The sequence below is a fragment of the Ambystoma mexicanum genome, chromosome 1p (assembly GCF_040938575.1).
Source record: "Ambystoma mexicanum isolate Mex_15411 chromosome 1p, UKY_AmexF1_1, whole genome shotgun sequence".
NCBI lineage: Eukaryota > Metazoa > Chordata > Amphibia > Caudata > Ambystomatidae > Ambystoma > Ambystoma mexicanum.
Genome location: NC_090921.1, coordinates 734,735,867 through 734,748,811, shown reverse-complemented (window position 1 = coordinate 734,748,811; position 12,945 = coordinate 734,735,867). Strand labels below are relative to the sequence as shown.

General features: G+C 49.9%; 1 protein-coding gene across 2 annotated transcripts in view; it reads right to left on the bottom strand.

Annotated features, from left to right (window-relative positions):
• PIP5K1A (phosphatidylinositol-4-phosphate 5-kinase type 1 alpha) overlaps positions 1-12,945 on the bottom strand; it is a 750,147-nt gene that overhangs the window by 216,686 nt on the left and 520,516 nt on the right. For both annotated transcript variants that reach the window (XM_069650241.1, XM_069650243.1), the window contains exon 6: positions 2,632-2,784. In XM_069650241.1, the coding sequence (XP_069506342.1) occupies positions 2,632-2,784 (153 nt within the window). The remainder of the gene's footprint in view (positions 1-2,631; positions 2,785-12,945) is intronic.

Below are 12,945 nucleotides of genomic sequence, written 5' to 3'. Positions count from 1 at the left end.
CGAGACCCTTTTTCCCCACTCTTGCATGTGTTTTAATGTGATTTTGTACTCAAGAGTTTCTTTTGGTTGTGGAGTCTGACAAAATCCATAGGCATCATCTTTTACATTGCGTCACACATCACCTTCAGTACAGTGCCACAGCGAAGTCTTTCAGATTTCCCAAAGGTTTAAATACCTTCTCTGGGATAAACTACTGTTTCCCAGAGCAGTAAAGTGAAATTGAATTTACTTACATTTGTAACTTTCTAGACCCAGCACACCCTATTTTACCACAGGATGCTGGAGGGGTTACTTCGTGTCCCCCTTGTCTAGCTTCTCAAGTAACATTTTTATGTTACCCTTTCCTCATTGAATGGCTGGTAGCAGTGGTTTAGTTTTTACTACTATTATGGGATTTTACCACGGGCTACGTTCGCAGCCACGGTGAAGCACCCATGGGTGCCATTTTTGTCAAAATTGCCCCAGTCTTTTTTTGCCATTCCTTTGTGGAAAGGTCCTTCTTGAGATTTATTCTGTGCGCCAAACCAGGTTTGATCGCTTTGTTCATTTTGTCTTTGGCGGGATTCACGGGTGAAACCCGCCTCTGGCTCCAGGATGTCTGGTGGGGGCAGGAAGTGAGAGAGGTGCCCGAAACTCCCTGTGCTTAGTCTCCTAGGAGACCCAAATGCACTCTGTGGTGATTGGCCGGCTGGCTGTCCAACAAGGACAGCGCCCCTGCTGGGTGACCAACAGCTAGGCTGGACTGAATGGGAGCAAACTGCATAAAAGGCAAGGCTTTTTGGCTTGGAAGGCAGAGTCGACCACTGGACGAATCCGAAGCACTTTTAGAGGACGCCTGCTGCAACTCCTGGACCATTGGTTTGCCCAGTGAAGCCCTGCTGCTGTGCTGAAACTCCAAATTTGTATTGACCGAGAAGCTCCTACAAGGACGACTTCTCCCTTGGGACCAATCAATTCCAAAGTAAGCCACCTAGACATTCTGTCAATCACTGCTGGAACCGGTTAGCCACGGAGAGGAACACCAGTTTGTGTGCGTTGCTTTTAAGCTGGCCAAGAGCTCCAGGAAGATCCTCCGGACTCCCAGGAAGCAGGACTGACCGAGCCTGAGCCCACTCAACAGAGTGCGGGACCCCAGAAGCAAGGAAAGCCCATCTCGACAGCCAGGAACTGCAGTGTTGCTATTTGGGGTACACGCAAGGAGCTGAAACACCGAACAGCCACTAGTTTGAAGTTTGCCAGTTGCGAACGGTGACCGTCCCATTGCAGTGAAGTCCTTTCACTTGTCCTCACGACTGACGCCCAGGAACAACGAGATCTGCAGAGCTGCACAGGAACAGAAATCATCTGCTGAACTTTTTCTTCAACCTAAAGGTACTGTAAAGTCTAAGAGAACTTACCTCTTGTTGCGTAGCCACTTGTCCTGGAGACTTGGTTGGTTGCATGTTTAGAGTTGCTGCCAGCTTCTTTACTTCACAAGCCTAATCAGCTTGTGGCCCTACTTTGATTTTCTTCTATTCTACAAAGTCTTTTTTAGACATTGGAAAATACTTTCTACTTGGCTGCAAGAAGTGCTTCAGTTTACCTTGACTTTTGCTAACTGGCCTAGGCTCCCAAAATGACTCTTCTCTCTGCTGCTTATGTGTTTTGCCTTCCTTCCAGGAAAGGGTTAACTGACTTTGCATTGGGGGGTAGTATTGAAAGTACTTACCTGCTTGAGAATAACGGTGTGAATACTTGTTCCATTCTGAACTCTCTTCTCTTTAACCCTACTCCTAAGAGTATTCTAAATGCAACAGTGATATATTAATGCCAACAGCACCCTAGCTATTGAAGTCACCTGAGGGTGTAGGTAGTGCCTGTGTGTATTTTTAAAGTATATTTGTGTTGTGTTTTACATTGCCCCCTTCTGAAGAAGGCTTATTCTAACTGACTGATAAATACATTAATTGTTTTATCAAGAAACCTTGTGTGTAAGAGTTTATTTGAATACGGGTCACTGTGAATCTCTGTGTAACTCCCCTACAGCTCACATTGACCCATCTTGAGATGAGCCTGGCTGCTCCACACCTACCAACCTGTGTAGTGCGACTTATACCAAAGGTTGGGTTTCTATTGCCAGGAGGACAGGGTTGTTCTAGTGCACCCAAAGGGTACTGCACACAATTTTGCCTAACATAAGGGTTCCTTGTTCAGCCAGCCACCAGGCCACAAAGAGCTACAGCTATGATAGCACCACAGAAACATCAAACCCGAAACCTACAAGACATTGACAGGGCCACATACAACACGGAAAACCATGACGAGGCTGGTGATCCAGGCAGAATCACAGTAAGATATGACTAGAGACCAGTCTGGGAGGCACACCACAAACATATGCTAAAAGTCCAGATTGCAGTGACTGCCATAAGGAAAACTATTAAAGGCTTGGTACCGTAGATGAAAAGTTGTCCACACAATATGAAAACAAATTCAATGTTAGAAAATTGGTAAAAAAACATTAGATGTGTACATCAGTCTGCAGAAGATGTGGATACACTACTGAAGAGTAGCTTTCCTTCCTGTCGGAGGTATAGGTGCACACACAAGAGAAACTTCGTATCTACAGAACAAACCATACTGTCAAATGCTTACCATATAGTAGCCAGGCAGCAACTTCTGCAGAAACTCTGCTTCTTTGTGCTGGACGGTTTTAATGATAAACTCGTCATCTCCGGATACGTAGAAGAGAGACCCACTTGCACCCGAATTGGACAGCTCAATCAGAGGTTCATTACAGAGGGAATACTAAGGAGGTAACCATACAGATGATCAGACACACATTAAGTACTCATATGAACAAACCCATTTTCCAAAATTCAAGAATATTGCTGGTATGGTGGGTAACGAATGCCAATTTACAGAAATACTGCATGCAGTTTCAGAAAACATCCATCCAGTATTTTATTTCTTTTAAATCCAATTCCATCCGTTTTAAGGTTGGAAATGATTCTGTAGAGTAGTGGATACTGATGCTACAATACAATATGAATCTTGACGTGGGATTCAGAGTTTGTATCCTTACATTTAAGGGGAGAGAAACATGTGGATGGTTTGGTTACATCTACATGTCAAGTATATATTATTACATGTGGAATTTGAAGGAATGAGGACAGCAAAAATGCATTTCTTTTTACGGTTACTGCCATCCTCATGAAGGCCCAAACATTTTTTATTTATGCAATGGTTAAAATAAACTTTCTGCAACATCATTAACAGATACAAACATACAAAACATTACATAAATAAAATATAACCACTGATAAAAATACACAAAATCATTGTTCAAAACTCAAATTCCATCATGTATAATACGAACTATATAAATACAATCTAAAGGGCTCACTCTTAAACTGAAAGTAACATTCATTTCATGTAATATCAACTGAGTCGTGGTATTCTCTGCCTTTCTCAACATCTCTTTCCAGATATAAAAGGCCCCTGCCGTTACAACCATTGACCTAGCACAATAGAGGTTACTCCAAAACTGATTGGTGGTAATAAAATACTCCAGGTTGTTATCCCATGCATATCCATTATTGTATAACATAGTTGAAGAGGAACAACCAGTCGACACATGACGGCTGGTTTCAACAGCACACTTGCATAACCTACATGTCCTTTCATCATAGGGAATCCCCCTCCATCTACCCAGATGTTCATTGGTAGGCAAGATGTTAAATCTTAAGTAGGTAACAAAAACACCTAAGTTGTGAGTTGGCTGGTTTTGTCAAATATACGCAGTTCCACCACTAGCTACCCTGTCTCCTACTACACAGGACACAGGTTGTAGATGGACAACTCTACACATAGATCAAAACGGCTCATTATATACCATTCGTGTAAACCAATCACCAGAAGCAGTATATACATATTTTAATTAATATCACAACATCTTGTTATAAAAACCTTTCAACAAAGGATAATGCACAATACAAAACCACTTGGCAAAGTTAATTCTCCGTCGCGTTTGAAGAAGACAAAAAGTCCACCACTTTTTTTTTTTTTAATTTGTTCATTTATAAATCAGCACACAGGAGAACATATACAGTAACATAGCTGCTAGTCTCACAGAGCAGACAAACCAAACAGTCCCTCACCCCCCGCCCGCTCCCCTGTATTCCCAGCAGGCCACATGTCCGGGTCTCATACGGGCTGATCAAGTGGCTCGTTGTTGCCCGTGGCGTGGAGGGCCCTTACGATCAGGCGCGGTTTGTAAGTCAGGGCCGGGTAGTTCCCGTCATAGTCTAGGATTGGAGCCCAAATGTCGTTAAATTGATGGAGCAGACCCGCTCTGGCTGCCGTGACCCTTTCGGCTATCAGGATGTCCCAAAGTCTGAGCCACCAGAGGGTCATCAGGGGACCTTCCACGGACTTCCAGGTGCGGGCCACCATAATTTTCGCTGCCAATAGGAATTGGGATATCAGCGTTGCCCTTCTCCCTGTTCTCGGGTAGGAGTCCGGGGGCGGGATACCCAGTAGGACTTGCTCTGGCACTAGCGGAAGTTCCATTTGAGTGATGTCTCTTATAATGGCAAGGCATTGGATCCAGAATTCTCTTACTATGGGGCAGGTCCACCACATGTGGAAGTAGGAGCCTGGGCGACCGCAGAGATGCCAGCAATGGGGATCCAGAGCCCACTGAAAGTGGTGGAGGCGGGGCTGGGGAGGCGGGAGCTTTAGTACCAGCGCAAGAGCAGTTTGTGGGCGCATTCCCGGTTAGTGATGCACCGGGATGCAGTGCGAGTTCTGGTCCAGACGTCCACCCACGTCTGATCTTCAATAGCATGGCCCAGGTCCGCCTCCCAGAGGGACATATAGGAGGGCTTAGTCTGGAGGGGATCTTCCTGCAATAGTTTATAGAGGGCCAAGATATTTCCCCAGGGAGGCAGGTCGTTTGCTGTAAGCTCTAGCGGGGCAAGGGGTCGTGTTGCCGCAGCCCGGGTCTGGGCATGGGAGCACCAGTGTCTAAGTTGGGCGTAAGTAAATCTGTTCGACTCCGCTAGCTGGAAGGTTGCTTTGCAGCGTTCGAAGGTGAGGGGGGCCCCCCCTCAAATAGCTGCCCCAAAGTTTCAAGGCCTCCCGCCACCCAGTTCCTAAAGTTTGTTGGGTAAGGTCCCGGGGAGAAGGCTGGATTGAGGAAGATCGGGGAAGATGCGCTCAGACCTCCTGGGACGCTTCTAATTCTACGGGGCCACTCCCATGTCTTTATCAACTGCTTCATAGCAGTGAGCACCCCAGGCCAACCCAGGCGCAATGCCGAGGGGATAAACGGAAGGAAGCGGAGGGGAAGAGGAAGGCGCGACTGTTCGATCTCTACCCACTTCGGGCGCCCAGTGGCGAGGCCCCATGCCCGAAGGTGGGCCAGTTGTGCTGCCGCTTGGTATTTCCTGACGTCGGGCACCCCCAGGCCTCCCAGTCTCGTGCTGGCCATCATCGTTCTCAGAGGGATCCTTGCTTTCTTGCCCTTCCAAATAAAGTCTATTTTCCTCTGGAGCCGCTGCAAGGGGGGAAGCAGGATCAAGATTGGGAGGGAAGCGTAGGCATAGAGGAAACGGGGGAGAAGGTTCATCTTGCATGTAGTTATGCGACCCAACAGCGAGATCTCCTGCGTTCGCCAGCGGGCAAGGTCCCTTTCCAGTTCCTCGAAGAGTGGGGGGAAGTTGACCTGGTAGACGTTTGCTGGGTGAGCAGGGATCTAAACCCCCAAATATGGAATCGCTTGGGTACTCCATTGGAGCGGACATAGCTTCTCTAAGGCCTCTCTCTCGCCCGGGCACAGGGCCCACTCCTAGCGCTGTTCATTTTGGGAAGTTGATAGCGAATCCAGATACCCTCCCGAAGCTCTGGATTTCAGTTAGGGCAGCCCCCATGGAAGCTTCAATGTTGGTGATGGTTAACAACACATCGTCAGCATAGAGGGCAATTTTGTGTTTGGCCGGGCCGATCCTCAGGCCAGTGATCAAGGGGCTCAGACGAACCCGCTGGGCCATCGGTTCCATGGCCAAGGCGAAGAGCAAGGGAGATAGGGGGCATCCCTGACATGTACCACAGGTGAGAGGGATCGGGTCCGATAGGTGGCCATTAACTCTGAGCCGGGTCTTAGGAGCTTGATAGTTCGCTAAGATCATCCTCCTGAAAGTTGAGCCAAAGCCAAAGGCCTCCAGAGTAAGGCGTAGATAGGGCCAGTCTACCTTGTCGAAGGCCTTGGTTGCGTCCAGGGCCAGCAAGGCCAGTTGTTGGGAGTCCTGTTTGGCGACTTCAATTAGATCCAGTGCCCGGCGAATGTTGTCCTTTGTCAACCTATGGAAAATAAACCCTGTCTGGTCCGGGTCGATAATACTCGGAAGAGCGGGCGCCAGAGGGTTGGCCAGGATCTTGGAATAAATATTGGCGTCCAAGTTCAACAGGGAGATGGGTCTGTAAGAACTGTTCTCCTGGGGGTCCTTCCCAGGTTTGAGAATGAGGACCGTGATGGACTCTTGCATTGATGGGGTGACTGACCCGGTGACCACAAATGAGTTGAAAAGGCGGGTCAGGGGAGCCACTAGTTGAGGCCAGAAGAGTTTGTAAAATCGAGTGGAGAATCTGTCTGGGCCAGGGGCCCTAGGCTTCAGGCTTTTGATGGCTTCCTCCGCTTCCTCATTAGTGATAGGTGATTCGAGTTCTTCCCTTGCCTCTGGGGTCAGAAGCAGGAGCGACGCACCCTGGAGATATGAGCGCTGCACGGTCTGGTCCCGCGGGGACGCCGTCATTATTTCCGACTGGTGGGCAACTGCTAGGTGTAGTTTCTCGTGGTCCGCATGGTGGATCTTCCCTTGCAAGTCGCGGAGTCCCAGGATGGTGTTCCTGCTCTTTTCTTTAGCCAGTTTGCAGACCAGCAGCTTGTTGTGGGCGTAGTAGCACTGCTTAGTTCTGGTTAGCAGGTTTGCTGTGGAGTCGGCATAATGCGCCTCGAGCCTCTTCCTTGCCATCTGCAGGGTCCTGTAAGATTTCGGGGACCAGCCCTTTCATTTTTGAGTGGCCTCAGTGTCCTGGACATCGGCTTTCAGGGCAGCACGGGCCGCTTGCTTCTGTTTGTGGAACGCCGCATCTTAGGCAATCAGTTCCCCTCTGAGCACAGCTTTCATGGCGTCCCAGGTGTTAGCCGGGGAAGTGTCCCTGTTGCGGTTTTCAGCAAAAAAAGTTTTTAATTGTCCTGGCAACTGAGTCCCGCACTGCCATGTCGCCCAAGATGGGGTCATACAGGCCCCACTGATGGCGGGGAGGAGGGTCCGGGTCATGGGACCGGAGGGTGAGCGAGCCCGGGGCATGATCCGAGAGGATCCGGGGGCCAATCGTGACATCATCCGTGAAGGACAGAATCTAGGGGGAAGCCAGCAATAGATCGATCCTGGAAAAGGTGCGGTGCACGTACGAGTAGAAGGAGTAATCTTTCTGTTCCGGGGATAGCACCCTCCAGGTGTCAACAATGTTCAGTGTGCGAAACAGGTGGAGCAGGGCTGTCGCCAACTTCAGGTCCCTGGATGTTGGGGGGGTGAGACCTATCCTTAAGGGGGTCCGGGACCCCGTTGAAGTCTCCGCCGATGACCACTTGTTCCTCCGGAGGAATGGAAGGAGGGAGTCTTCCAGGTCCTGATAGAAGCCCTCCTGGTGCTCGTTCGGGGCGTAAGTGGAGACAAGGGTGTAAAGCTGACCGCGGATGATGCATTTGATCGCCACAAAGCGACCCTCTTGGCATCTTAGTGAGTCCAAGATCTGAGGCTTTAAATCTTTTGCAAAAAGGACGACGGTGCCACCCATCTTAGTTCCGTTGGATGCCAGAAATTGTAGGGGGAACAATCTGCTTCGCAGGCGAAAAAAGTCCACTGGGATCAGGCGAGTTTCTTGTAGAAAAGCAATTGAGGTCCCGTCGTCCTGTAGCCTTTGCAAGACGGATTTCCTTTTCGGGGGAAAGTTCAAACCCCTGACATTCAGAGTGGTACATTTTAGTTTTAGATGTGGGGGCTGGCGCATCCGGTCTGAGTTCAGTGGGGGGGGGGGGACTGGGGATGAGGTGAGTCAGCCATAACTGCGAGGGAACAGCAGCTTTGGGGTCACCCGTGGCTGAAGGTTTTACCTAACTGGTCTCCAACGGGAGATCTGAACTTCCAACATCGGCCTCCGATGGGGGATCCAAGGTGCAACCAGGGGGACCGGTTTTGAACTATCGGTCCAACCCCTGGCCACCCGAACTGTCTTCCGACAGAAGGACCAACATGGTTGACAGTCTCTCCAAGGGTCAAGTGGTGGCATACACCTTGGAGGATGGTATGGACCGCATTGGGTCCGCAGCGAGCTCAAAGAATTAGATGGTTCCAGTGCCATGTATCCTGCGCAGGAGTCCTCGCACGTCACTTGGGTTTGCGGCTTCTCTGTGCTTTTGACCAGGGGATCCGTTCCGGTCTGGGAGAAGCCGCGCTCGGCATGTGGCCCGCCCGGCCCGGGGAAGATAGGACTGAGGCCCCGGGAGAGTCTGGATGAAGGATCTAAGCTGCATCTTCAAGGTGGCCGATGGTGCGGGAGGTGCCTTTGTATGAAAATTGAAGTGCCGTGGGAAAGAGCCATCAGTAGCGGATCTGCTGATCTCGGAGGAAGAGCGAAAGAGGTCGCAGCAATCTGCGCTTCTGGAGAGAAAGAGGGTAGAGGTCCTGGAAGATCTGTAGCGTGGAGCCCTGGAAAGAAACTTCGTCTTTAGTGCAGCCTATCGCTGCAATGGCCTCCTTGGTGGTGTAAAATTGGACCCTTGTAATTACGTCCAGAGGGGGGACAGAGTCCATTCCCCGGCGAGGGCGCAATATGTGGGTTCGATCAAGTAAGAGCTGAGCCTCGTCTAGGTCCGGTAACAAGGACTGGAAGGTGTTTATGTATTCAGGGAGCTCCTTGTCAGTGATTGAGGAAGGCACCCCTCGGATGCACAGGTTGTTGCGGCGGGAGCGATTTTCCAGGTCTTACTGTTTGAATTCAAGAATTTCGGTTCTCTCCATTAACGTCTGGATGGCGCCTTGAATCTCAGTTAGGGAGTTGGAGTGATCCATGGCTAGGTCTTCGGCCTCCACCACCCTCTGCTCGATGCTGCGGACCCTCTGTTCCGTCTGCTCCAATTTAGCAGTGAGCTCTGTCATACAAGTTCTGAATTCCGCTTTGATATCCGTCACGAAGGCCTGGAGGTCCTCCCTGGTTGCGAGCGTCGCTTTATCATCAGACGCCTTCTGGGGTGCGAGTTTAAGGGGGTCTGTTTTCTTCCCCTTCTCCGTGGCCTGCAGCATGGTAGAGATGTCAGCCGATTTGGAGGATTTTAATGCTTTGGTCATGGCTTTGGTGAGGGGGGTGTCCTCCGGGCCTTACCCCAGAGTCCACGTGGTACAAAGTCGGGGACGTCAGAGGCGGGGGAAATCCGAAGATGAGGTGGGCCGGAGCACCCCAGGGGGTTGAATAGGCAGGAAGTGGTTCTGGGGCCTCCGGGGGTGATGTTGGCCGCCGCAGGGGAGAAGCCTCGCAGTGCCAGGTGGCGATGGGCCTCTGAGTCGTCCACACGGCCCGGGCCCAGGGTGCAAAAGGCTGAGGCAAACTCACCACGGCTGGTGATTGGTGGCGTTGGGCAGGGGCGCCCCAGGAAGTGAAGGAAGGCGTCACGCTCCGAGCTGGATGGCAGTCAATGGCGGAGACAGAGCCAGCGCTGAAGATCACAGCTCCCCAAGCGCTTCAGGCAGGGGGAGTCGGGGCCCGCCACGTACGATGGAGGGGCGGCCGGGCTCACCTGGTTTCCTCGCAAGAGTCGGGGGCCACGCCAACCCCGGCAAGCAGGGGGCTCGATTCCAGGGAGGCCCACGACTTATTATGGAGCCCTGCCGCGGCTCCCGAGGATGCGTGAGGGCTTCGGTGCTGGAAGACACAACGGAGCTTTCAGGCACGGTCCAGTAAGAGGCAGTAGGCTAGGATCCTGTAAGCTGCAGGGTGTGAGCAGGGGTCCACAGTATAGTGGGGAGGCAGAGTGTTCGCTCACTGTAGCTGGCGAGGGGGGGGGGGGGAAGACGTTGGCGGTGCGGGCGCCCTCAGTGTTTCACGGGACTATTGGAGCCGGGCCGGCCAGGAGCAGAGGCCACCCCCATCCGAAGCGAGGAACAAGCTGGCAGGCGGGCAGAAGCGGGTGCCGTCCCAGCACCTCTAGTGCGCACAAGGACTGGGCCCCGGAGTCCACAGCAAGCCGATGAGGAGGGGCTAGTGAGATGCGCTGATGCAGGTTCGGGGAGGCGGCCGCCATCTTGGTCCCAGCGCGGCCGCCGGAGAAGTACGTCTGTGCCGCGTTCGTGCTGATTTTGGGGCCGTTAAGCACCCCGAATGGGGCAGATGGTGCGGGGGAAGCTCCGCAGTGCCTCGATGGAGAAAGGCACGGCAGGCATAGCAGGAACCCGGAAAAAAACACGTTCAGCTGCGGACCCGAGTGGAGGCCATTAGTGGAGCTGTCGCATCGCTGGCGCTCCAGGCCACGCCCCCACTCCACCACTTTTAAATTTATGGATGGAGATGCAATTGATCAAAACACCAGTGAAATGTTAGTAACAGAGGTGACTTCTTTTTCAACCAGGTCTACAGCAATATGTTTTGACATGGGACGTCATCTCGCTTGAATCAAATGTGACAATGTTTTCACATAGGGCGTCAACACTGATGTGTTTCTGGGAAACCACAACACCACGAGAGATGGATAGTTCAAACAATCAGTGAGTTGCCGAAACCAGTCTTCAGGACTACTTGAGCACAATGAGAATGTAGTGCCATGCACAGAGCCCTGTGCACCATACATAAAACCTAAGGTAAAAAAATAAAACAGACTTGTTTTAGTGATCTGGTCAGGCTTGAAACTCCTTACATTGTGTAGAGAAGTACAGCCCGCTAACCCTCCACTTGGTGGCGTTTGGTGTAGGGGGCCGAAGTTATTCATAAATTATTGAGCCCATCATTCATGTGGCAGCGATAGAAGCATTTCCATTACTGTAAAAGTGAAAGGAGCACACCAAAAATGTAAATTATATTTGTTGCTCCTCAGAATCACCCAAAAAGCAGTACATCTTTAAGGGAATATTTGGTATTGCATATGTTAAGCAGATTACCTGAGTGCAGTCATGGATGCTCATGGCATCTGTATGGTCAGGTAACCTGTTCAGTGATGTCTGATGTTCCACTGTGGGTGTATCGGCCTGGCGGGGTCAATATAAAGTAATGATATCCCGTTATGGGTACTCATGCATTCACGGTTGCTTTTTTATTAAAACTGGTGTGCCCAAGGGAATCCGCGTGGTATACAGAATCTTACCTCTTCAGTCGGTCCTATTGGAATAGAGGCATATCATCTGCCTGAGCATACTCCACGCCGTGGTGTAAAGTCGTAGTCTCAGAGACTAGCAAAGCACGCTTGCACGCCGGATGGGTTACTTTATGAGCACAATGGTCATGTGATGGTGATCATGTGTCTCGGAGTTTGTAGTCTACGTAAATGTTTTATAGAGAGTTCTCCGTTTAGTCGCCATGTTGAGAGGAGCCTTGGGGTGGATATCAAAATTCCCAATGTCCACTCCAGGTGTGTGTTGCCTTCTGGGTTACAACGTGCACTGCTCCCTGAAGGAATTTCTCGAAGGATGCATATATGCTAAATGAAAAAATGCTGCCTGAGTGTGACACGGACACAGCTAAAAGCTGATAATTGAATGGATTATCCTTTGTGCCCTTTTTTCGAGACCGCAATCACGATACATGTCCTCCAACTAGAAGGAATGATACCAGTCCTCCAAATATCCACAAACAGGTTATATAAAGAATATGAGCCCACATCTCCGGATTAGACCTAAGCACTGCATTGGCCAAACCGTCAGGGCCTGGGGCTCTCGAATTTGTAAGGGCGTTTATAATAAGTAGGTCGTCCAATTCATCAAAGTCAAGTTTGCCATTAACTTTGTAACTATACACAAAGTTATTAATATGCAAAGCAGGGGCTTTGTAATAAAGTCCTTTGATGAATGTTATCCAATTCTGTTCCTAGACAGTAACCTCATGTTTCATACCACCAACTAAAGATTCCCTAATAAAAGACCAAAACCTCTTAGTATCATTGGACCGAAGGAGCTCAAACAAAAAAAGTCCAGTTGGCGTTGGATCGGGTACACTTCTACATTCTGGGCCATTTTTTGCATTTGGTTGCCACATTGGCGAGCTGCTCATAACTTTCTTCATTGTTCAAACTCAGGCTTTCATTAATCCCAGCTCTTGACTTTCTATACTCCCTTTTACTGCTCTGAATTATACTATCAAATGCCCCACTACCAGATTCCAACAAGGCCTAGCCTGCTTGTGTAGAGATAAATTGACAGCCAGGATCTTCATGAAATTTTGGATGCTCCACTGGTTCCTACTCCGCCAGTTCACCGCTGCTAGTCCGTGGATAGTGAAGGAACCAGATAGCCTACTGATATTAACATCAGACCATATGAGACTGTCTGGTTGGGTGTTCGGAGTGGGATTGGGGCCTAAACGCGATAAAACAATAGGCTTTACCAGGGTACTGGACCAAGTTAGAACTGCATGGTCACTTAATGTTAAAACCAATATTCAAAGCCACACAGTGGCTCCAGAGCAACCGATCCAGGAGAACATAATCTAAACAAGAATATGCAGCAAGGCATAAATTGATTAGCAGAGTTTGCCAATTAAAATGTTTTTGATTAGCAAACTGACCCATTTGATTAGCAAGTTTGTACTAAAATTGTTAATATCAGCAGGCGTAATTTGTACCAAAGACATGAAACGAGCAACAATACAGCAGTTTTGCATACCGCTGAAATAAGACATTAGTGACACGCATCAAGCCTTGCA